A 25,525-nucleotide genomic window follows, 5' to 3' on the forward strand; every position below is an offset into this window, starting at 1 on the left:
TGGACAGTCAAAAAGAGTCAAAGGGCCAACAAGGGAGTGGGATGTAAGGAAGCAAGATTTTCGGAAAAAAAGCAAAGGAAATGAATATCAACTTGGAACGGGATTGGGGTTTCTATGGTTATGGAAAGCTTGAAAAGGGACCCAAGTTACGAAACCTCCACAACTTCCCGGTGTGTATCACCGGACAAGTTGCTGATTGCAATATGACGACTGGGGGAACTGGCAAATACCTATAGTGCATGCAAGCTACGTAACGAAATTGAATCTAAGAGGATAGATACCTTTCTACTTACTCGGAACAAGTTCGGGTCGAAAAGACTAGGCGAATGGGATCGTACGCGGATTGCCCCATGTCTCGTATAGGGTGAATAATCCGAGACAAATCTTGCCATTTGTCCCTCATGTCCAAGTTTAGCCCCGGGGGCTAATAAGTCGGGAAATGTGATAATACCTCCTCTCGAAATAGTTCTTTCTTCACCCGGTAGTGGGCCCTCATCTTCGTCGGGCATATCTGCGGCGAACATGGTTTCTTGTGGTTCCCCCATGTCGTACGAAAAATGATCTGTGGTGTATCTTCTGAAAGGAAATGAAGCGTTAAACGTTCCTTAATGAATATTTGTCTCGCGAAATTGTCAAATTTGTAATGCCGTTTTTGGCGTCACGGTTATCTCTTGTGGTTTAGGTACACAGAGATGAAAATTGAATTTAAATAAGGCATTTAAATTATCTGGGCGAAATTTTCATAATCTAAAGCCGTTATTCACTGCGGCCGCTTATTATCCCCGGCGGAACGGATGAATATGTGGGTTTCCTTACCGCTTTTAGAGCTATTATGTAAAATGACTGCGAGATCTGCAGAATAAATAATCCGTAATTGTTTTTGGAATTACTCTCTAAATATTCTGGCACGAACGCGAGCGGAATTAGGGATACAGGGTGTCTAAACCGTACTAACTGCTTTCGCGTTAATTGCGATATGTGTACTAAATTTAAATTTCACCTTTAGTCCTTTAGCTTTTTGGACTCTGACAGTGTTTTCGTAGAACTTGCAAAAATACCCATCGGTGCAAATCAAAAACGTAAAGGAGGTAAGGAGAAAATGAGGAAATAGACGTTCGGCTCAGTCATCAACTGTCTAAAGCGATTTCTAACGTTTATTCTAATTTCTTAAAATAAAAAAATAAAAATCCAATTTGAAAATTTTAACTCGGAGCACACGCGAAAAAAATGCAAAATATGAGAAAAAAATGCGGAACTCTCCTACACAACGTATCGAAAATGGCGCGTTTTTGACTCTGGACCTATTATCATTTCTTTATTATTTTCCAGGGTGCTACGGCTCCCTGAAATCGCTCCATGACGATATGTTACACCCTGTACGTGTTCGAAGGATTTTTCCCACAGCCGGCGGCAAAAGGGGCCTTTGAGGCTCTCGAAGTAAAATTGTGACGAATACCCTGATCAAAACTGAATAGCTTCCAGGGTTATTTTTACTCAAGAGGGGTCTTTAGGGTTTGCAAATTCTCCCGGAAATATTTGCATAATTAAGTTTCCCTCTCACAGTCTTGGAAGGTACCTGTGAATATCTTAAGCCGGCCTAAGACAACTAAAAGCTTGAATGTTTGAGGGTCTGAAATTCTTGTTCAGGGACAAAACTTAAAGAAAGGCAAACTCCCATAATGGACAAGTAAAGTTTCCAATTTTCTCGAACGTAACTTCCTTTGCAAATTTACATTCGGGAGTTTCATTTGCTGGTAATAGCGTTGTAAACTGAAAGCTCACTTCGGATTTTCAGCGACACATTTCACATGAACAGTTTGGCAAAGTTGTCAATGGCGCCTACCAAAGAGGTTTTATGTCAACAGAATGCACTGTTCGATAGAAAGAAACCGCTCTACGGGACTATCGTGACAACACGGTCAAATCCTCAGTCCCTCACAAAATGCCCATACTGCCGTGACATAAAAACCTTTCATAAGCAAATCTACCCATCGATTAATCCATAGGACCAACCAAGTGGATTTCCCTGGATAAACTTCACTGTCGCTGCCAGTTAAAATTGGTCTAACGGTTCGAAATTAAAGTCCTTGAGGCATGTGAAACATCAAGTGGATTTATGGAATCAGTTTGTCAGCTATCTGTTGCTGGATTGCTCTAAACCTAACAACGGCTTTGCCTAAACAGATTAACAGCGATATAAAAGGATTAAGCAATGCCGTGCATTGTGTAGTTCCTTATTGCTGGATAAAAGGGTATTTCGGGGGTGGAATGCGTGCCGGGCAACTTTTTTCCGAAAATTGTGGATGTGGAAATTAAAAACGGTCGTTGGTTTCTTTGCAATATGAGGACTTGTCAAAAATTGGCAGGATGGACACTTGGATCCGGAGCGCCAGAGAACGAAGCGGGGGCATCTCCGCCCCTGGAAGATCATAAGTTTGTAGGGAAGGTATTTGCAAATTTTAACGGTGAAAGCGCTCATTCAGATTTTCCGCCGGATCCGCCCTAAATGTTTTAATTTGAAAAACCTGAGATTAAACGTCTGTAGCTGAGTTATGCACAGTAAATATCCAAAGAACTGGTGCTTGAGTGGCAGTAATTACTTTCCAAACCTTTTTCGAGAACAATTTTTCATTAAACGCTTAAAAGTGACAAAACCTTGGTTACGTTTTTTCCCCGCTTAAAGTAATTTAATTAGACTTCTTTGGTTTGTAAATTTAATAGCTGTTCAAAACGTACCCTCAAAAGCAACAAGAGTGTTGGGATTTAATTGATTATTTGGCTGTGATCGCCATTAACGAAGCAGCTTCCAAGAGGAGACCATTAATTTTATGAATCTTGAAGTTAATTTAAGGTTGCCAAGATATATCCCTTCTTAGAATGCGATACGTTAGGAGAAGTGTCACAAAATCAAATAGAATTTAGATCCGATGTTGCACACACGCGGAGCCAGCAATAAAGATGAGCGATCTGATTTGATCTAGAAAATCTTTCAACATCATGAACAATTCGTTTGGAAGGGGATTTTCCTGGAATGCGTGCAACTCTTTCGAGGTACTATGCAGTCGTTCTGGAGCCGAACCACGCGGATCTCGGTAACCGCAAAAGGTGCGAGGTCGGTTAATTTGGGACAAAGATGCGCAACTCGGTTCGAAAATATGCGGTTTTCGAACACAAGTTCTGAAAGTGAATCGTTAAGGAAGCGAATTATCCCTTAAACATCACGGTTGAGGTCCTCCTTGGAGGGCAGCCTCCCGTCCAGGAAGCCAACGGGCTGCTTTACATGCCGCAGGGCTCGGTTATCGCACAATCCTGGATACCGGGCAGAATTGCGAATTAGTATATTCACGAAATATAGAATTCTAACGGTGCTGCCGAAGTGTACAGATCCATCCTATAACAGCATGGTTCCCGGTTCTAGAGAATTCGATGGGAAAACCAAATATCATTATTCCTTAGTCGAGGAAGCAGTTCGTATTAGATCTGAAAAGTGGTCATTGCTTTTTAACTAGGTCTCCGGCATTGGGCGGAAGTGCAGTTAGTGAATCCATAAATCTGGACTCCTAACGGTATTATTACTAGGATCCCTAATGAGTGGGGCCAGTGGCATGTAGTGAGTTTGAATCAAAGTAGTTTGAGTTGAAATAATTAAGCGAGTACTTGTGCCCTATTACTAAGCCTGGGCAAACAGATGTTTATAAGCTAGAAAGTTTAACGCAATTTTCAACTTTTAATTAAAATGAAAACACGAGTCTTTTATGGAGGTTCCATTTAATTCGACCTTTCACAGACGCCTATAACTTCTTTAATTTCATCTCAGGAGAGAGCTAATCCAGGAATATTTGAGCGAAGCCTTTACATAATTCCAGTTAATAGATATTTGATTTAAATTTCCTTTTAGCCTCTTTTTCTTAATCGCCTTTCAAATTAGGAGGTGGGCCTCGGCAAATAATTGCATTCGTCCCTGGTAAGTGGAATCCGGAGTTAAAGTGTGAGGGTGACCACTCTCCAAAGAAGTCTTCGCGGAAATTAGGCTTTTAGCTCAACATGCTTCGGTTGACACGTCATTTAATGGTGCTATTGCCGGTTTATCTCAACAAGGAATTCGGTATCAGCGTCTTCATATCAGTGAACTAATGTGTCGCCCACAGAAAGTTGATGGATCTTTCAAAAACTCTTTTTGCCATATCGATCCACCTCTCAATTCTGTGTGCTGTGTTCAAGAAAATTGATTCGGAGAATGGAAGATTGAATGGCCGGCACAATGTCCCCATTTGACACGATGGAGCTTTTTTCCTTTTGACTAGGTAAAAACAGTATACTGACTAGCTGCAGCATTTCGAACCAAAATCCTTTTTTTTTCACTTAATTATCAAAAATCGCTTAATGCGCGATGTTCAATTGATTAGAAAAAGGACGCGAACCTTAAATTTTCAATGACTTCGGGCAATTTCGTTGGTCTCCATTAAGGAGCGTTGCTGATCTCTTAGATGGGAATTCAAGAGTTCTGCCAGTTGGCTGATTAGGTCTGCTATATTTAGCTCAAATCTATATATGCTGGCATCACTTTCAAGAAGCAGCATGGAAATACAACGACACCACCCACACAGATTTCGCATTTGACTAAGAATTTAATCAGCTTTTATTTAATGCCGTTTAGGTGCTTAAGCATGCCAATGCCATCTCATAGACGTTCTTATAACCGTTCCTAGATTGTGTAAGTTTTTGTCGATAAAACTTCCACTTGTAGATTTGCGGGGGAGGAACTGGCAAACTGCTTTAGCCAGATTCAAACAACTAAAGCAATTATTTACTTGAGAGCAGCTGTACGACTTTTATCAAAATTTCCCTGAAAGTTTGTTTTCTAGGTGGCTTTCTGTGTCAGAAATTACCTAATCGATTTGCGATCTGAGTAACATCCCTGAAGTCAAATGAGGGCGAAGTGACCCGTCCAAATGGGCCGAATCGGTTTTTCATTCCAAGTTTAGCTATTAGTTCGGTGATTGATTTGAGTTCAGTGATCGGATTTGACAAAGGTCAATAACACATATTTCAACGAGCCCTTACCCGCGGCCCTTAGCCCCGTTTTGTTATTGGTAATAGTAAGTCACATAAAATGGGGCAATATTGCCTGTTTCCGCAAAACGCCTCTTTTGTCGCATTCGCGGATCCCTCCCCCCCCCCTGACGACGACGAATTAGCAGCATTTGTTTTTGCATTATGTTCCTCGCCCCGAAACCCCCTTTACGCAATTTTCATTTCCTCTCTTTGGATGCAAAACTCAGATACGGCCAATGAATCAGGTAAGAATTCGTCCATCGTTAGAAAATTCTATTGTTCCTTCGACCATTTCTCATATCATGCAATTTAAACAAAATCCAGGTTTCTAATAAAACGTTATTTGATCACACGTCACAAAGGAAACCCCGGATTTGGAATTTCTACTTTTCTTTCCCCCCAGCATAAAGCGGGAAAATGTCCTTTATAATAGGGAATTGTATTTGCGAAACAAAGCCTGGGACCTGGAAAAACCGAAATTGCTAATATTCGGTTTTTACGGTTATTCCCCTAAAGTGTCTCCCAATCATGTCGAAAATTGCTTTTTCGATGTTTCAATGACCATTATCAAACCTGGAACGGAGTTAGCATTGTTTCGAATCTGTTTTTGGTTCTTCGAACTTGATACGTCATGCGGAAGGGTTAGCGTCTGGGTTCGAGTGATGAGAAACTGAAGGACCGACTGGATCATTTTGATACGACGACGAATGCTAATAGATACCAGAATTTTCGTACGAATCGATATCGAAATTCGCGTTTTTCTCTCGTGGAAATCTTTGAAAGAGTTTTCCAAGCACGAGTTCTTAAAAATGACTGAAAAATGTGCCCTTTCGACTATTTTTCTGGACAGTACAGCATTACTCGGTCCTTTCCTTTCGTGCCTCTCTCGAGCGTAAGATAAGACATTTCTCCGCGTTTTGAAGCGCAAAAATTGAGTTCTTATGTGAAGGAAATCTGAGAAGAAAATCGATTAAATTAATTAGGCGGAGAACAAACTCAAACTAAATACCATAATCTAGCGAAAACGCAAACGTTTCCACATTGCGGTTAATGGAGTCACATAAAGCACACTTAATATTCTCGTTCATTTACGTAGACCATGACAGCTAATAGGATTTGGTGATTTATTTCTGCATGTCAATGATCGTAGATTTAAAAGGTTTTTTGTGGAAGGGTCTCCATCATCAACTCATAAACGAAACTGAAAATGTGTGGTAACATCGAACTCACCCAGGCTGATTTCTCCCCATTTCTTTTAAGGCGGCAGCTCTGGCAGTTGATTCCTCAGCAATTCTTTGTTGTTGCAGTTCTCTAGCTCTTTCGGTTTTAATTAGCTCCTGAAAACGTCGAACCTCATTTTAACCAAAAATTGTGCTCATGCTTAATCGAAATTTCATTACCTTCAGATGATTGAACGATCCGGTTTGCGGAGGGTAACTAAATAGATGTCTACCTCCTGAGAGCCTAAAGGAGGTAGTCGGCCTCCTTCTGGGTTGACTCGACTGCACATGTTCCAAATATGGTAGAAGATCTTTCGATACAATTTTTGTCCCTATGGGCGGTGCCCAGTTCATTCTTCCGTAAACGGGTGTCCTAAAATATCCATTTAGTGTCAGCAAACATCCGTATTGATTATTTAGAGGCAAAAATGTGAACAGCTTGTTTCGAGAAAATGAACTGCGTTGGATGTGTTGGGGTAACACCAACAGTTGTGAGCATCAGCTGCAAATGGCGAAACGTCGAAGCTTACGAAAGTGCGATATTTCCCATGCTGCGTTAACAATTTATTGTATTAAACACTTAGTATTGCATATTGGTTCAACTGAACCTCGTCTCTTCCCTATTAGTGATGTTGGTTAAATTTTCCTGGATGCTGGAGGCGATTTATAGTCGAGAAGTTTATAGAATGTTGGACCATAGGAAATGAAATTTGACCATTCGCATTGTTATATGTGCGGGGTGGTCCTAACTCGATACGATTCCGATTTTTCCAGACCCTGGGAAATACGAATAAAAAAAATGTATGGGCTCGATATTAAAGGAAACAGTGATTAGTGCAAACCCCATTCCACTACCGTTTTCAATTTTCTCCTCACGGGAGTTTCTTGAAAACTTGACACTCATAGGGGATACTCAATAGCTCAGCAATCTGACGCTGAATCGAGAAATGATCGACACTTTTATGCGTAGAATCTCCTCCCATGGAAAGGTATACAGGGTGTTGCTCAACGTTGTGCGGATATTTTAAGGTGGGATTCTACACGAAAAATCAGTGATGGTTTGTTCTAGAAACTATGTTCCAAAATGCTACGTTGCGAAAATGCTTCAAAGTTTTAGAAAAAAAAATAAAACTTAACGAACATTTTCGAAACCGCTTGAGATTGAAATTAACGCCCCTTTATAGACTGTCTTTACACACCAAATTTCATTGAAACGTCTCAAGCGGTTTCGAAAATATTCATCAAGTTCTATTTTTTTTTCGAAAACTTCGCAGCCCTGTATGGCTGTAACGGAGCATTTTTGAAACATAGGCCATATGACAAACTATCACTGTTTTTTCACGTAGTATCCCACCTTAAAATATCGCCCTGTATATTTCCGAATGGGGTACAAAATTACATAATATCATTGTTCTTTGATGATGCAGTGCCTCTCTCGCTTCTGCATTACAACCTTTGCTGCAGCCATTTGTCTTAAAGACATATTTAACGCTACGAAAATAGAACGCAATTGTGTGTTTGTCGCTACAGTTAGAGGATGTTAGAAATGCATAAGTCCTTTAATATCTTGCAGGTGAATATTGCCTAAGCAAAGCTGCCTGCTGTTTCAGGTTTCCTTTAGGGATAAAATTGTACCTTTATGTGCCGCCGATTCGCGTCTACATATGGAATAAAATACATATACAACAAATAACTATCTGCAGTAATAAATTATCACCACTTCAAGGAACCCTAGGCCCAGTAAGAGCCCCCTATCAATTTTTCCGGAGTCGTGTGCGTCTTGATAAATCGCAGGGCTCCAGAAGCAGTCTAGTTTTGCATACTAAAATATCAATTTCTACAAATGCATTAGAATTCTGGGTAGAGACCGGGGTCAGGAAAAGTCTATACTTAGGGGCTTTACCAAAAGAATTGAATACGGGAATTGTTGGAAAAATTCATCGCGAGTATTTCAGATATTTGGAGTTCTAAAATAGCTGTATCACTTTAAGGAATTTTAAGCAGTTCTGATGAATCTTTTTAAGAGCTTGTAAAAACGTGAATTAAATCACTAAAATTTATCTCGAAACACCGTAAGAAATCTCCCCAAGTTTCACGTTGGAAAATTATACCAACATCTCACCCGAACTTATTAGGATATTCAGATTTCCACCTTCAAATGTTCCTCCCACGTAATGGAAATGAACACGTAATTTTTGGAATTTAAACCGCGTTTAAAATTTTTCCATTGCAATTTTTATTATACGAAAATATTTTCATTTTAAATTCCAACAATAAAAAATATGTGAAGAGTTGTTTGGTGCTTTTACAAACGGATTTTAGTATTTTCCAGTTCCATCAAGCGCGTGGAATGCTAGTTTCTGATTTGTACTAATTGAAAAGTACTGCTGATGGTACCGAGAACATCATATGAATTTTCACTTAGCATTTTTTACGAAATCGTGAAGGGCTTTATCCGATAACTTAAAGAATAAATTGGATGCGTGTTTTTAAAGATCCCTCGGTCCGTCGGCCACATTATTGATTCCAAAAACCCAAATGCAAACTACACTTTAAACCCATTACAAACTTTCCCGGAGATTGTTTCCTCCATGGAAAAAATGTCTAAAACTTCGAAATCAATTTTCACTCACGAGAGCTTTTGGGCTATATAAGATTCAATAGGGACGCATTCCGGTATATTATGGGAAGAATAATAATATAGAGATGGGAGGTTTATGTTTACCATAACAATACCTAACAAATGTTCAAGTGTTACTGGGACTTTCAGGCAACTTTTCTAGATATTCCGCTTTTAACCCAGATCAAGGAGGAAACTTCGAAAATACGAAATTTACATTATATCCGGCGATTATGAGCATAAAATTGCGAATTACTGTTAGCAACCAGCAGACTTGAATGAGTAGGAGGGGATTGAGGGTACCCGGGTGAGGTCTCTTGATCCCTGAAATCGAAACTGGTTATATTCGCATAGAGAATTACCCAACCGAAGCTTTTGATTATTGCATTAGCAACCAGAACTTTATCAAAAATATTGTTTCTGGGAAACCAAAGCTTAGGAGTTCAAAGGAAATTCTTAAGCTACAATTTGAGGAATTTGTCTAAAACTTAGACACAAAGTTCTTCAGAACATTGTGCAACTGCTCCTAGGAAGCTTTCAGTTTCTTGATAGGAAATACTTAGAGGTTTTTAAACCGCACCTAACAAAATGGCTATTATAAAGTTACCCTGCAAGGTCATTAAAGAACCATTCTTCAAAGCTCACGAAGCCTTGGTTTAGACCGAATTTTTTCATGGGAATATCCATTATTCCAAGTCGAGAATTTTTTCAAAAACGAATGAGGTAAAACTAAATACTTCAAGTCGGAAATATGCATTTCGACCCCGCCGGGTTTCATGAAAGAACGGCTCCATTCATGTAGCTACAATGCCGTATATAAATCAAACAAGTGAAACGAACAGTAAAAGCCGGAAAGGACAAAAGATGAATTAGAAATCCGCATGGAGACGAAATTTCCGTACGATTGGAGCTTTGAAGTGTAGAAAGCTTAATGGCAGTGGAATTGGAAAATCCGCAAACATGGAGGGTAAAAGTAATTTGAGAGAGACACAACAATGCAACACGTTACGGGTAAATAAGCGCTGTTTTATGGACATGATGTTTTAGCTGGCGGAAACCTGTGCAGAGCCGACATATTCTTCGTCGTTATTCAGTTACGTAAGTGCGAAATAAACTTATGCAGGCAGAGCAAATTTGTCTATTTCACAAATTGCATCATCGTGATAAAATCGGAGCAACAGGAAATTTCGTGGATAGTTGGCCCTTTGCCATGGTATAACTTCTATTCGCTGTATTGCCTGCAGTATCTCCTTCCTTTCATAAATTCAAACAAAGACTTATATTTAAATTTCATAATCTACTTTATTGAAACTTAGTTTCAGAGCTCTAAACTCGCGTTTTGATAATAATGCGGGATTAAGACCTACGTGCAGTTTCCATTAGTGTAAAGGTTTTATCGACAGTTGAAAAACTCGTTCTAAAGGAATTATGTTCCGATCCATGCGTGAAGTATTCTCACGTGAATCTCGTCTCGTTCTAAAATCTGCAACGATTCCAGGAATAAAATTGCATTGATTTTCAGAGCGACGAAGGTTGGGAATTTCGCAATATGTCACAATAGATGCGAGGCGTCAATGATGTAGATAATCAAGGTATTGCTCCCAAGTATTTTCGTATATTTCGAAGTAATGTGTGACATTCAGAATCCAGTTCGATTCATCTGCAACTAACGTTGACTAGTTCCTCCTGACGGCACAATTTTTAACACGCAAAATAGTGCATTCCTTCCTAGACCCGAAACGACTCAATTCTACTTGCCAATACTGTCAGTTCCTAATGATCCCTTCCACGGGCACACATTGATTTAAACATGTTTAATGAACTTGTTATCAAAACGAAACCTTCAGAAACAATTTTCAACATCAATTTATTTCCGACCAAGGTCACAGGATTCATTCCTGAAAGCCTTAAGGTGTTGCGCTGTGTAGGTTTTCCACCGTTTCATGGCAAAAACCGTAAAGAGGGATTTTTATTTCCTAAGAGCAAAATAAAACGGGCGTAGCAGTTAACGTGGGCTGTAAAAACGGCAAAAGAAACTGACTAACGTGGTGTAGCTTCTGGAGGAAAATGTAGCATTTACAATGAGCCCTCTTGAGGATTGCCCAAGTTGCCGATTCAATGCTTTCTTTTCCTACGGTTGAAAATAGGCCCTCCTGCTCGAACGTCATTCGAATAGACTGAACCAGTTTACGAAATATTTTCATTCATTTGGTTTATGGGCTCCACTGGCATCTCGATAATGGAATTTTCATTTACAATGGAATTACGCCAAATTAATATTGAATGGAATGGGCAAACGAGAGAGAGAGAGAGCAGATGAAGAGAGGAAAATTCATCTGGAACATAGGACTGGACCGTTAAAGTTGGAAAATGGAGCTTTGGCCGATGGCAATTAATCATTGACCCATTTAGAGAAAACTTGTTGATTTGGAGCATTCATAAATTTTATTCACTCATTTGCATTTGACTGGAGCATTAGAGGGTCTTGCAATGTTCACGTCAGTATTTTTCATAAATTCCACAATTTACTGTTTTAGGACACCTAAGCTTTGAATCTGCACCCGCGGCCTTTAATCAACTGATGCAGGTGGTTTTGATGTGCTCACTTACAGGACTCACATGCTGAACCGACGGGGATCGATCAAAAATCGACTCGGACAGTACCGGATTCAGTGCATATTTCTGCTACGCCACTACTACGATTGTATGCCAAGTCGTGGAGGCCGGCAGGAGCTTTTAAAACCTCTAACGTCACTACAGTCACTTCCACGTCACTAGAGCGTTTTCGCTTTTTTAATTAAAATATTCTCTCCTCATACTTAGTTTCGACGTAAAGAACGTGTTGTGGCATCACTATGCAAAAGATCATTTACAAAATTAGGGAGGGTTAAAACTTGGAACCGCGTTCAAATTAAATAAGTAATGGAGCTGAAAACCCTCAGGATTTATTTGTTAAGAGTGCTTCTAAATTAGAAATATAATACCGTTCTGACAGCGAATGGATGACTGTTATTAAAGCGTTGTGAATATGATGGGGACACGAGATGAAAATAGCCCCAAGATGTAGTCAAGTCCCAGGGTTATTAGGGAAAATCTAAATTTTATTAGCATTTTCTCTGTGGAATAAACACCTATTTACTAACCCCACAATACTCCTTGATGTGGCATAGAAAGGTTGCCAGACATTGTCTGCAAATGGGTCGGGATACATGGGTAGTTCGTTAGTTAACTCCGCAGCTCGTGATTGTCTCTTTGAAAACCTGCGAAGAAAAAAGCTTTTAATTAATTAGGAAAAGAGGAGGGTACAAATATTTAAATGCGTAAGACAAATTGAAATGCAAGGAAACTACTTGTGGTAAAATCCATACCTCTCAACAGCACATGAGATATATCAGCTCAAATTTATGTGCCTTCAATACACAGTTTAGAGCCATTATGCGGCCCTCTCGAGGTAAAAGTTACGTGAATAATTTTGAAGGCAAATGTACGTTTAGGAGCAACAAAAAAGCAGCAAAATGGTGTCAGAAATGGGGACAAGAGGGAGAACGAATTGTGAGACGTAATTAAAAATTCTAAAGATGAACGAAATATAATTAGTGAATGTTAAAGTTGGGCACGGTATTAAGGCGTCCATGGAAATTCTAAGAAATACACCATTTCACAAAATAAAAAATATATATATCATTGTCGTTTCCGTAGTGCCACGACTGGTGGTCAGCCATGCGCAGAACGACTGTAAATAAAATCCTAATATTTTTTTAAGTCAATTTGGCAGTGGTCCCGGCGGCTTAGGGAAAACTGATTGCTTTGGCACTAGAGGAACAGCGGCGTAAAAGCGGTTTCTCGACTTTTGCAATTACTTCTTATTTTCAGGGCGAATTTACCTTTCTTATATTTTAAGCCGCAGCGCTGTTCTTTTTAAGAAATCGGACTACCCCGCGAAAATGAATGTCTCCTAATGCTTTAGGGCCCAAGAGAACTACTGAAACATTTATAACTTTACTTGATATATTTTGCTATCAACAATGTTCAAAGAAAAGCTTCCGAGCAAGGTAATTCCTTTAAGTCAGCTGCAAATAAGGACAATCAATAAGATGCGGCTGCAGCGCGTAGGCCTCAGATAACAGAAGATGGATTATGTTTTTTATTTTTCCTAAGATATTTTTGTAGGTGAATTATTAGCCATATCTAGGCTCCATAATTACATATTTTGTGTGCCGTGAGTAATCTCGAAGGCAGTCGAAACATTTTGTTATAAAAGGAATTATCCGTTTAGTAATTTTAATTAAACATTCCTGGCACCATTGCACGGAATTCGCATTTCCATTTATTTTTTTTTTCGGTGAAATGACTACAGTTTGCACGCCCCTCATGGTTTATGGTCGTTTTGATTACGTTACCTACTCTGAGGTCGTAAATTTTCCCGATCTCAATATCAGAAGAACAATCAATTGGTCTCCATTCTAGAGCTTAGGGAGATGCGAACCACTTCTGTTAAAAAAATATAAAAAAAAACGAGATTAGAGTTTTTTGGAGGACTGTCGGATGGTCGTTCTCCTTTGGAAATTTGCATTTTTTTCAAGACGGTCATCGCCACTTCATTCGTCAAATTTGCATCCGAAAATCCCTCCGAAAGTAATAAATTCCAGGGCGTTTCGTCAAATTGGGAAGTTGCACTGGAAATTTTACGAATTCCCCAATGAGCCTTTGAAAAGTGAAAGCTTTAGACAGTTCCGGAAATAATTTTTTTAATCTAAAATTACAATTTCGAAAGTAATTCCGAAATCAAGGACGAGAAAAACAGAAATATATATTCCGTGGGCGAAGGTCCCCACGGACGTTGAGCTGCACTATTTTTTTTTCTGTGGAACACTTGAAATGTTCTGGATGTTGCATCGGATTCGACTCAAGCAAAAAGTGAAATGGTGAAATTTTTACTAAATACGGCTGACGATTTCAAATTTTTCTGTTTCACCGCCTATTTCTCAGCAAATTTAACCGACGTAATTATACGATATTTGTGAAGATGCCGTATCGACACCAGTCGTCTACTAGCTTGTCTGCTCATCGGGAGCGTATGTCACCACATCTCATCGCAAAGAAATTTATGGACACTCACTGTGACATCAATAGACTGAACACCTATTTAAAACACATTAGGTCATCTTTTCGGGAAATAGAAAATTAAATGGCGTTTTGATGAGCGCATCTGACGTTAACCGTGTTAGTAAGCGAAAGCACAGCTGAGGGTGTCATGTTTATTAAAGCTACAAAATGGCTTTTTAATTTAAACCCTGCCGAATTTCCTGCTTGTATGTTGATGGGTGAAATATCGAGATTTTTAGCTCCTTAAGCGGAAACGCTAAATGACTTTTAAACTCGCAACCCCGTTTTGGATGGAGGGAGAATTTTTATGAAATATGTGTGTAGGCCAGAAAATGGCTCGTCCCAACTTCATCGAACCTAAACGAGGTGGGCGGAAAAATTTGTCGCAATTTTTGTTACGTTTTTTGCCGCATTTTGCAGGCGAAATATATTCGGATTCCGCTTTTCCAGAAATACTCGTCAGAGCAAATATCATTTTATTAAAACTCTGGCGAGCTCAATTTTTATCATCATATTAATGCTCGGAAAAGATCCGTTTTAACAAACTTTTTAACATAAGTTTCATTACTGCTTCCATATAATAGTAATTGTATAATCCTTCATCGCTTCATCACTACTTACTTGCGGTATACGGAAACAATATTGAATTTTTCAGATTTTTCCCTCAATTGCTGCAGTACGAGAAAATGGAGTGGAGAGCAGAAATTTCTATCAGGGCTGAGTTTAGCAGGGAAAACAAATGGCTCCAGGTTCAAGGTTTGAGCAACGTTGGAATGGTTATATCAACAGGATTCTCTCATGTGAAATATCTACAAATATGAGTCATTCTTTTTTTGATTTCATCTTGGTCCCTTAACGTTATTTAGCGCATCTACCGCGATAACTCACCGAATAAAATGCTGAGACGGCTTATTTGAATATTTTCAGAGAAATAAAAGTGAATCAAAGCGGGTCAAGTCGTGACTTCGTGGTGGCCACGGACGTTCGCCACTCCCGTCAATCCTGGGACGTTGAACGTCCTTCTGCAAGAACTCCCTACCGCGTGTAAGATAATGAGTAGGAGAGCCATGTTGCATAAAACAACAACATCGTCTTAATGCTACAGGAACTTCGTCAGAACAATTGTCGGCAGTTGCTGTATTTTTCGTCGAACCTCCCCGACGTACTTTCTCAGCTTTCTGAGACGAGCTGACTAATACAAAATTATTCAATCTCACCTTTAAATCTGGACATAATTCACGATTAATCCGAAGAATTAATTATTTTTTAAGGATGACAATATAAATGCCTTCCGGTAAATGGCGTCGGGTGCAACCACGAAAATAAATGGTATCGTTAAAGCTTACTTGACACCCTTTAATATCTTTTTCTTTTTGTTCGCAACATGATAAAGTAGGCTTGAAATATCTTTTTTCTCGGAAAAGTGCCGGATTACAGGCGAAGTGCGACCCTATCGCCTTAATAAATTTTGACACATTAAGACTTTGCGTTGTGTATACAAATACAAAGCAACAAGTAGCCTTCGGGTGAATTCTTACAGGGAAACTGCCCAGATCCGAAGATGTGTGCCCTGTTAGGAGATGACGCAAACAATGTCAGAGATTGTTTTTTTCATGATATTTGAGGTGTCATTGTGCTACGCTGTATCAGCCCATATTGGTTTTTACTCATGTTTAACAAGCGTGATTATTTAGACGAACGAGGAGACTTACCTCCACATTGCTTTCAGCTCGTCACACGTCGGTTCTGACTGGATTCCGCTCTTCGTGACTTCGCCAGAGTTCCTATATCCTTTAGCCCCCGGTAAACCATGAACCAGCGAAATCATTCCCCAGTACATTAGTAAACTAACGAGCATCTGAAACAAAGGGATCGCTTTCATATATTACACTGAGGTGTCAATGGATTGGAATGGGCACACACAGAGCGTTTCGGTAACCATGACAAATACGAGGGCGGTTAGATCTGGCGTTCGAGAATGGGCAGTTTCAAAATTCGGAAAAGTCCGAATCGAAAAATCTAATGAAAATTCTAATAGGAAACTGAATTAAATAATATTGAAAATTCAAGATGGCGCCCATAAGAAGACGTCATGACGGTTGCCGAAAACCGGGACGTCACATTTGAAGTATGACGTCGCCGCATGGCAGAAGGGGAAAAGTGGCAGTCATTCACTGCTTTGAATTGTTTTCCCAAATTAGCCGAAGGAAAAACTCGAAAATTTAAATTCTTTTAGAATACTTTCGCAACTGATCTAAATTTTTCAAATTCCAAAAAGGGCATATTCTTGAACTTCGGATTCCGTAACTTTGCCCCAATTGACCCGGCCTCGTGTCTTTCACGGCCATCGAGCTCCTCACAGTTAAGCTTCAGAATCGGCCACCCAACTATAAAAACTACTAATTGAGGAATTAAAATGTTGTCTTAAGGCAATAAACTAGAAATATTGATGTTTCCGGGGGAAACGAACTAAATTAATGCCCTGGCATTTGACATCAAATGACTTCTTAAGAGTTGTTTCAGGGTTGAAGTCTCTTTAATGAATCCAATGCTCAGCTCAACACGTAACGTTTTACGTTATTACCAGTCTCTTTTATGTCACGGTCCCGTTCATTAATTACATTCAATAGACACCACTTTTAACGGTCCTTCACACTGAAAATAAGTTTAGTTTAAGGAAAAAACGAAACTAAAACGGTTTAAATTGCGAGATGTATAAGTGAGGGTTTACCACACTTGAATAACTGGGGCGGATATTATATTTGAAATTAATGCAAACATCGTCAATCTTAGAGCTGTCAGTATGAATTCGATTTTCTTATATAAATAACGTCATATAATTGCCATTCAGAACTCGGCGTGTCCTCAAATCTCTTGAAAGATTGAAGAGCTTATTCATACAATATTTCAATCAGAGCAGACGACTTTTTCTGATTTTGTCTGTTAATCGCCGAGCAAAAACCTTAGCGTCAAACTGTTTTTTCCTTTTTAGTATATAATCTGCGGAAATTCATTTTTCCGTATCCAGAAGGTTACCGGTCCTAAGGTTTTCATACGGGATGATTCGCAACGCAAGGGCCGCTGAAGGAGTGCGGACAGAAGACCTCGAAAAGACTCGATTTTTCATATTGCATTTTTTCGCCCGTCTCCGATTGCTGCGTTATTTCCCTTTGAAATTTTTTTTGAAAAATGTAAGAAAACTCCGTACTTCGACGATTACTTAACACGGAACAACCAAATGTTTAAAGGAGAAAGTTTTAAGAGGTGGATGGGAGGGAATAAGCGAGAGCCCTCAAGTCAAGTAGCTGCTAAAACCACTGTAAAACGGACTGTAATTGCTTTAAATTAGTTAGTCAAAGTTATAAAGGGAACGTTCCAATAATCGAACAAACAGAATCGGGGCGATATTAAAAATATTTGAAGAGGAACTCTTTCGATTATCTCCAACGCGATTCTGAGAATTTTCAGCATGAACATCAACCCCAAATCCACACGAAAGGAAACTTTTCAGTTCTAAGTGTCTGAGTGAAAAGAAAAGTGCTTATTGCAGAACTTTTCCCCCCCATAATTCACTAAATAAAAAGCTTCCCATAAAAGCATTGGAAACCCATGAGTTATTAACGCTCCACGTGTTGAAAGTAACGAACTCGCGTCCTCAATCGATTACCTTAAAATAGCGACCAAATATTTTTGATCGTACGCAACGAAGGAAATGCATCCCTCGGAAAACCCATGGAAACTTGATATAATACATATAAAGATCACTATAAATAGACATTAAAAGGTTTGTACCCTATAAATAGCTGTTACAGACAATTTGCCCGCCTTCATACACCCCAATGACAAGAATAAATTCTGGTTATTGATTTAGCCGCACGTTAAAATTAATATTCATTTAAAGGCATACGTGGGAAAAGATAAAAAAGAAATTAGACGAAAAAAATTATATACAGGGTGTCTCCAAACGGTCTCCGAAAAAGACTCCCACAGATTCCTGGGTCCATATAGGGCGGTGTAATCCGGCCTGCATGAACATGCCGTGGAATATAAACTTTCTTAAAACAAAGATTGGTACAGCAAAGTTACGCAATTTTTAAGAGGCCCGACATAGCGTCAAAGATGCTCTTTGCTCTACATAACAAAAATCTAAACGGAATCCAAATAATTGGTCCAAAAAACTCTGAATTACGACATTTGCTCAACTACCATTGCTACAAAGCACCGCATTTCCAAATTAGTCAATTTTTGGACTAAGTCGGATAACATAATCGAAAATCGATCCAGCAAATTACTGGTAAAGTTTTGTACAGATGATTTAGAGACGCCCTGTATATATAAATATTAACGCACAAGCTTCTCCTTACCACGTTATTTCATTTTCTATGTAAATAAACTCGCTGTAAGCTATGTAGGAGATCCATTAATGTTGTATTTTTTGTTGCTAATGGGCTGTGTTCACAGTGTGGCCTAAATTGGATTTACATGTACGAATTTTTTGAGAAATACAAGAGATAGGGAAATGATTTAACATGAAAAGTTATTTATCAGGTGGATGCCGCTTTGGAAGCGATTTTTTTCGATTTTGAGTGAATTTTTAAAAAACCTGATCCTGCGTTCTCCAAAGAGTACTGTAATTTCCCGAATTACATTGAACCGTTATTCAAGCTCTTACGTTGACCACGACGAAGATAAAATTCTACAAAACTTCCATGACGTGGAAGACGATGTGTGCTAGCAGCAGATTGTTTGCCATCGCTTTTGAGGTTTTCCTTAACCCGCCATTTAATAACACTAGACCGTGCTATTAATTCCACCAAGAAGCTTGAATGGTCTTTAGGTAAGGGATGGAATCTGTCCCACATCATAATTAATTGTTCGGGCAACAAAGCGAGAACATTGGGAGACCGTTCTTGTGGTTTTTAAACAAGGCAAGTTCTTGCTGAGCAACGGATACAGCAGAATATCTTAACGCTAAATCACCTAAGGAATTTCCTCTCCAAGACGGAATGCAAATCCGCACACTGGCACTATGTTCAGAAACCCCTCGACCACCCATCATATTTTTTTACAGCAATGAAAAATCAAATGTTTCAGCTTGCTCCCTCTTTCATGTCGTACACCTAAACCCGTGAGTTTCGTCAGGAACGACGGTTTGTTTTTCGGTTGCTTTTTTATCATTAGATAAAGAGTTCACAAGAAAGAGGAAGTTTCGCAGAAATTAAGTAAATTCTTTTATGGGAGAAATCCAAAACCCTCATGGTCATTCTAATTTTTTGAACGTCTTAAACGCTCTGGCAGCGGAGTGACGTCACAAAGCGGCGTGCTCGATTTTAACCAGGCAGCGCGACATGCAATAAATTGGAGATTACGGAAGAAATTTGTCTTTTACCAACAAAGGGACAATATCGTTCACGTTGTCGTCCTGTCCAAACGTGAAATTGGTTTTTGGAGGTTTTGCACCTTGTAAAATTCACGATGTTTCAACCCTGTTCAGCTTTCTGCGTGATTTTATCAAGCCACTCATAACGGGGGCAATAATATATCTTGGGTTAACGTCTTCAGCGAAGTAAAAGGTGTTGAAACTTTTATCTCCCGACCTTTTCGGCCTGTCAAAAGCATGTATACAAAATACCTACGGGAAACTCCGTAATACCACATGCTTCCGCGTTCACGTATAGTTTGAAGGGATTTTCGGATTTATTGATGTTTTAGATGCTGAGTTTTTCGATATTTTACATTGACCAGCCCAAAGAAGCCGACAGGGGTAGTTAGTGTATGTCTTTCATTGCGGAAATCGAAAAGGATTTTTCTTCAATATAGAAGGATTTTCTCTTATTGGCTCCGCGTGGTGACACATTTCCAATGGCCTGTGGACGACCTACGAATTGCATACTATGTAGTCGGGATGTCTGAGTAAATTTTGGTATTTAGGGGGCAGAGACTTTATGTACATCGGAAACGTATGTGGTCTTTAACTGGTGCTAGCGAGAGAACAGTGAAAAATGTTAATGATTTTAGAGGCTCTATTTATATGAATATCAATACCACAAAAGTATTTTTAGGATAAATTTGTATTTCACACTTAAATGGATTTCGACTTCAAAATAATTTCATTGGGCACTCGTGCATGAAACGTCGCATGTATGCAATTAAGCTAATATAAAACAAGTGGCCATAATTTTCATTTAATTGTTGTATTAAATTAAATCTGCTCCATAAAATAAACACTTGCTACTACATACGTACATTTCAAATGGCTATTACTTACGGGATCCTGCATTCGTGTAGATATCAATATTCGTTCTATCATTTTACTCGTTATCTTGACCATTAGAAGAGGCCCACTAAAAACACGAAGTTTGCCTGAGGTTGAAATTTGAACATTGCATCAAACCCGAATTTATCCGGGCGAAATGAACTTATTTTAGCATTCGCCAAAGCAAGTAAAAACACTTTAAATATTCACAGTAGGAGGCGCTGTTGTCATTTACTTGATTTTTTACAAATTTAATTTCATATAATTGACCTTAGGGCCGCATGTCTGCAATAAATATGGATTTTGCCTGAGCGATCCAAACCGCTATACATGAAATATAAATACGCGAATCAAATGGTTGGAAAGTCGCACAGATTCTCCCAAGCGAAATAATTTCATTTTCTACTTTGTAGCCAAGTTGCTTTCTAAAGGAATCTGTGTTGGCGTAATTGAATACCGCTACAAATTTGTGTTTCTATTTTTGGATTTTATTTGATTTGTTTCATATCTAACTCATTGTTCATTAGGTTAGAAAGAACAGCAGAAGCAGCGAAAAAAAAAATTTCGAGCGACGAAAAAGTGGGCTTTTCTTGGTGCGGCACAGGCGGCGAAGTGTCATTTTGAATGAAATTTCATAAATAGCGGTAGCAAAAGTGTTTACGGCCTAGACAAAAGTGATAATGATTTTTCAATCAACAAAAATCAAATGAAAATCAGTTGATTTTGATAGTCATCATCAGGAGAAAATTTACGTGTTTTTCGCTACAAATAAAGATGCGTCTGATTTGAGAATAATCCGAGTCAATAAACGCAAATTATGATATTCGCTCGGTCTGTCTAAAAGAACAAACCATTAATCTCAAGGTCTGATTTATAACGATAGAAAAGAACTTTTGCGGGAAAAAGTTGGCTTCCGTTCAATTAAATCTGCTTCTAAATTTGAATCGATTTTTTATTTGCACCTAAAAAACCTCCAGTAGTTCAATTAAAATCCCTTTATCCGATTTCAATTATTCATTAAAGTGTTTGTTGATTTTCGACTTTTAATAAATTGCGTTGGTGAGATTTAATTAAAAGTCGAACTGTCACTCGAGGGACGTTTTGCGGCATAAAAAGGCACTATATGTGCGTCACTAGAAGCGTTTCAGTGATTGCGATGTTGAGCTAAATAGAGAGCAATCAGTTGGGCAAGGCCGACCTGCTCCGCTTTTTTGAGCCTTTGAAAATTTAAGCCCCCAGTTAAAGCACCCTTACTTTGACAGCAATATTATAATAGATTTAATTAATTCATATTCCAACGTGATGAAATTTTGGTGAACCTCACGAGATCGCGTAAAAAATGCCCTTTAACTACGATTTTACGCTCCGTTTAAAATAATACATCGATCGCAACAACGATTTGTTTGGGTCACCATCACGGCAATGTTGAGAGTTGAGTGGTACCGTCACCAGATAAAGGGTTAATGGCGAATTGAGGACTTTGTTCTCGTAGATTTCGCCAGAAAGGGAGGAACTAATTCCCAAAGAAAGTTGGATTAAAATACAGCGATTAATCACGCAGGAAGTTTATGTGAGGAAATTAGGGCTAATGAATTTAGCAGCATCTTTAGTTTCAACTAATAATGGCAGTAATGAGTTAGGTGATAGATCATAAAATAAATTATTCCAGTGAGAGAAATGCGAAAGTATTTAATTAACTGCAGTTTATGTGAGCTAATGGAAACTATGAATGTGGTAGTGTAGGCTAGAGTAATTCCATTTAAAGTAGAGTTAGCAAGCTCAAGTTTCTAAATAGGATTTAATGGTCAATAAGGAGCAATTCCCAGGAAATTCCAATTCGCTTCTAATGGCAGTCGATATTACTATTATTTTACATAGTTAAAATACAAGCATATTGATCGGATTGGGTTCAGAAATAGAAGAGGTTGGCGGGAGGTAAAGCCTTTAATCCAATTCCAGAAATAAATAATCTTTGAAACGAGTTCTTACCCCTTTAAACTCGGATGAAAACGTATCGTATAAATTTATCTAAGAGAAGAGGGTTCTTGGAAAAACACGTAAAATAAATTAGTAAGTGAATGAACCCTGCTGGAATTTCGTACTGCCCGTGAAGATTGCAATTAAAGAAAAACTTAACGTTGAAAACAAATATTTGCCACCTTAAATAAAATTATTACAGTATCGATAACGTTCAATGATGGTTAAATTTGCAGGCAAATATCCAACATAACAAGAACTGGGAATCCTGACGTGCGAGGCAAATTGTGATCAAAGGGATCTGGTAAAACTCACATCACAACGCGAAATTGCTGTGAAATTGAACTGAGACGTATTTCATTTATATGCTGGTGAAAACGATTTTAAATTCAGGTTAGTTCAAGTTATCTTCAGATTCTTGAATCGGGTACCTTTTATCACCAAATATTACTCACTGATCGTTCATCTATACGATTTTTGAATTACGTTTTTTAGGAAAAAATACCTACTTACGCTGCCTTTTGTATTTCCACTCCCCAGGTGTCCATCGGGTGAAATGAACGATCGTTCAATCGTCTAATAATGAAATTTCCACTCAGGGCGGCTTTAACGAAATCCATGGGTGGGATTTCAGCTAACGCCCAGTCATGTTCATATCGACATAATTTTGAATAATTCATTATTAATGTGTACGACACATTATCCAAGCCTGACCCATTTTTCTTAAGGTTTCTTCCATTTCTGTTTGCCAATATAGTTTTCAACGTTTATTTTTCCTAATGGAGAGATCGGGTTTCAATTTACTGCTTTTGGATATTCTATCTCAATGATTCGCGTAGTAATAAGGTCTTTATTGTTTTGGGAATAATCTCATTGCTGGCTCTAGTTTCGTGGTAGTACAACCGGAATAGCAATATACAATATATAGTACGCCCCAACAAACATTATCCTCCACCAAAAACATCTTAGGGATATTAATTGTTTCTTGGGATATCCCCGAAACTTAATATACAGGCGAAGGGGATGAAATGATTGTGGCGTAGGGGGAGCTGATGCTAAATACACGTTCAAGGCATCTTCGTTGGTTTTGATAATATGGAATTATGTGCTGTGAAGACGTGAGGAATGTGTATGAGCAACTGAATGAGTTTACGTATAAGCGCACGAATCAAAATCCGCATGAAGAAGTGAAGAAGAGAAACGATCTTTACGGCACAGAAATTAATGTTTTGAAAATATTTTATTTAACCTCAACCTATTTATGCCGGTTTCGCAAATTTCCTATTACATAATTAATTAGTATAATTATTGCTGTGCTCTCAACAAGGCCGGTTCAACGAGGAAGGACGGGCAGTAAGATCTTTCGAACCCCTCAAACGCTAAGACACTTACCTTAAAGCATTATTAATTGGAGTCTAGAAAGCTGATTAATTTCAAACACGTAAACGATTTAACAAACGCAATTAACGTTCATATAAAGAGAAATTAGTGAACGTGCGGTATTTTACAGTTTAAAAAAATGACCATCATCTCAAAACTGGTGTCCTACCCGACGATAGAAACATGAAAAAGCTGATGAAACAAGAAAGGGTTTTGGAACGTATTGTTCATCCACCTTTAAATGGGAAAAAACGTAAGTTAAACGAATTGAGAAATTTCAATCAATAACCAGTACCTGCATAAATAAACGCCTTCATAGGTTTCAACGCGTCCTCAATTTATCGACTATGTAGCATATAATACTCAACCGCTAAAAGCCGAAACATGATGAAATTTATCCGGATTAGAGAAGAAAACTATCAAGAAAAGTTTCAACATAAATACTGGTCGCCCCCCGCAAATATATTTCATGCCCGGTTGTGGGAAACACTGTCTTTTTCTCCCTTTTTACATAAAAAAAACCTTTTCAACAAGAAATAAATATTTTTTCCCAACTCCGACGAGCCTCTTTCCACCGTGGCCAATACGGTAAAAATACTACAAGAAGTTTCAATAAATAAACCTCTCATTCATACGGATAACATGAATGAACCGGATTTCGAGAAGCTTTTCTGGAATTCGAATGTTCGCAGTGAACGCACGAACTTTGCCTGGAATGTGATTATGCACGAGTGCCCCTCAACCCTTACGTGGATTATGTTCAGAGCGATATATGGTGTTCTTGCTATGTGTACATCATATCAAACCATAACTAATAGTTTTTAGCACGTTTGCGGGCATTAAAAGCACTTTAAAAGCGTCTCGAATATGTTTTATGGTTGATGGAAACGCGCTTTAGCGACGAAACTAAAAAATTTTATTTATCAGAAATATTCTATTTCATGGGGGTCGGATTTGGTTTTCGAGACACCTGTTGTTGCTGACTAATGAGAAATGCTTTAGTGACTTACCATGTTCGAACGTCTCTGCACCAGAAAATTTCAATTCGCGGTCGATTTACAAGTTGCGGAAATTCGAAAATTTCAAAAAGTCAAAATTTCATAATATCAAGAAAACAATGATCGTCTGATGGATAGTTAGAGCGCTTTTAAAACTTCTGGAAAAGTTCGTCAAACTTACGGAAAATGACTGTTAAGCGTCTGTTTCTGAATTGCGGTAAAACGTCAAAAAGTGCTGATCGGAAAAAGTTGTGTCATTCTCTGGAAGAGTCAGGTAGCGTATAAACTCTGATAAGTAAGCACACTGGAATATGTTTTGAGAGGCTGCTCTGACTGTGTTTGGCGCAAGACTGAATGGGGCAGAGCCATGCCCCCGGTTTTGCGCTGCCGAGTCTGCTCTGGAGATCCGCGCCTTTTTCCCTCTAAGACGTGCTTCTCTTAAAAATACAACCTCCAAAAATTGCTGGGCGTATTGCCCACGAAAACTCCTTTCAATCCTACCCGGACTTCCAGTTATTCAGCAAAGCTCTCTTCTCTGCTTTTACTCGGAACTATTTTCAATTCCGAACTTTACCGGGCAAAGTTTTAAACTCGCATTCACATTTTGCGGCATACCCTCTTGAATATAACATATATTGAATTTGGGATTTTTCCGAATATTTCATTCCATGAATGTGCCAAATTTATGTATTTGCATTTATTGTTTTAGCGAAGCGAAAATAACGAGTTTCGTCCGGTCGTATTTGTTGCCGAGAAGTTTTTTCTCGGCGCTCTTGCGATTTCCTGCTCCGCAGGAAGTGAAGAAAACCGTGGGAGAGGAACTTAAGAGTGATTCCAGTTGTGCTCAATCGAAGAGTCCGCTCTCAGTTTTCACGATGAAAAAACGTGGGACTCTGATCAGCGACCGATCGAC

At 38.8% G+C, this 25,525-nt stretch overlaps 1 protein-coding gene across 3 annotated transcripts in view; it reads right to left on the reverse strand.

Annotated features, from left to right (window-relative positions):
• Positions 1-25,525, reverse strand: part of LOC136350410 (uncharacterized) — a 37,671-nt gene that overhangs the window by 7,574 nt on the left and 4,572 nt on the right. The window contains exons 1-6 of one of the 3 annotated variants that reach the window (XM_066302052.1): positions 24,625-24,950; positions 15,714-15,859; positions 12,039-12,155; positions 6,456-6,648; positions 6,286-6,392; positions 294-576 (exon numbers count right to left, since the gene is read on the reverse strand). In XM_066302052.1, coding sequence (XP_066158149.1) covers positions 294-576; positions 6,286-6,392; positions 6,456-6,648; positions 12,039-12,155; positions 15,714-15,859; positions 24,625-24,627 — 849 coding nt within the window. In that variant the 5' untranslated portion in view covers positions 24,628-24,950. Of the gene's footprint in view, positions 1-281; positions 577-6,285; positions 6,393-6,455; positions 6,649-12,038; positions 12,156-15,713; positions 15,860-24,624; positions 24,951-25,525 lie in introns of those variants that run through there. The other 2 variants (XM_066302050.1, XM_066302051.1) reach the window with 2 other exon arrangements.

This window comes from Euwallacea fornicatus, chromosome 3 (genome assembly GCF_040115645.1).
Source record: "Euwallacea fornicatus isolate EFF26 chromosome 3, ASM4011564v1, whole genome shotgun sequence".
In the NCBI taxonomy this organism is placed as follows: Eukaryota; Metazoa; Arthropoda; class Insecta; order Coleoptera; family Curculionidae; genus Euwallacea; species Euwallacea fornicatus.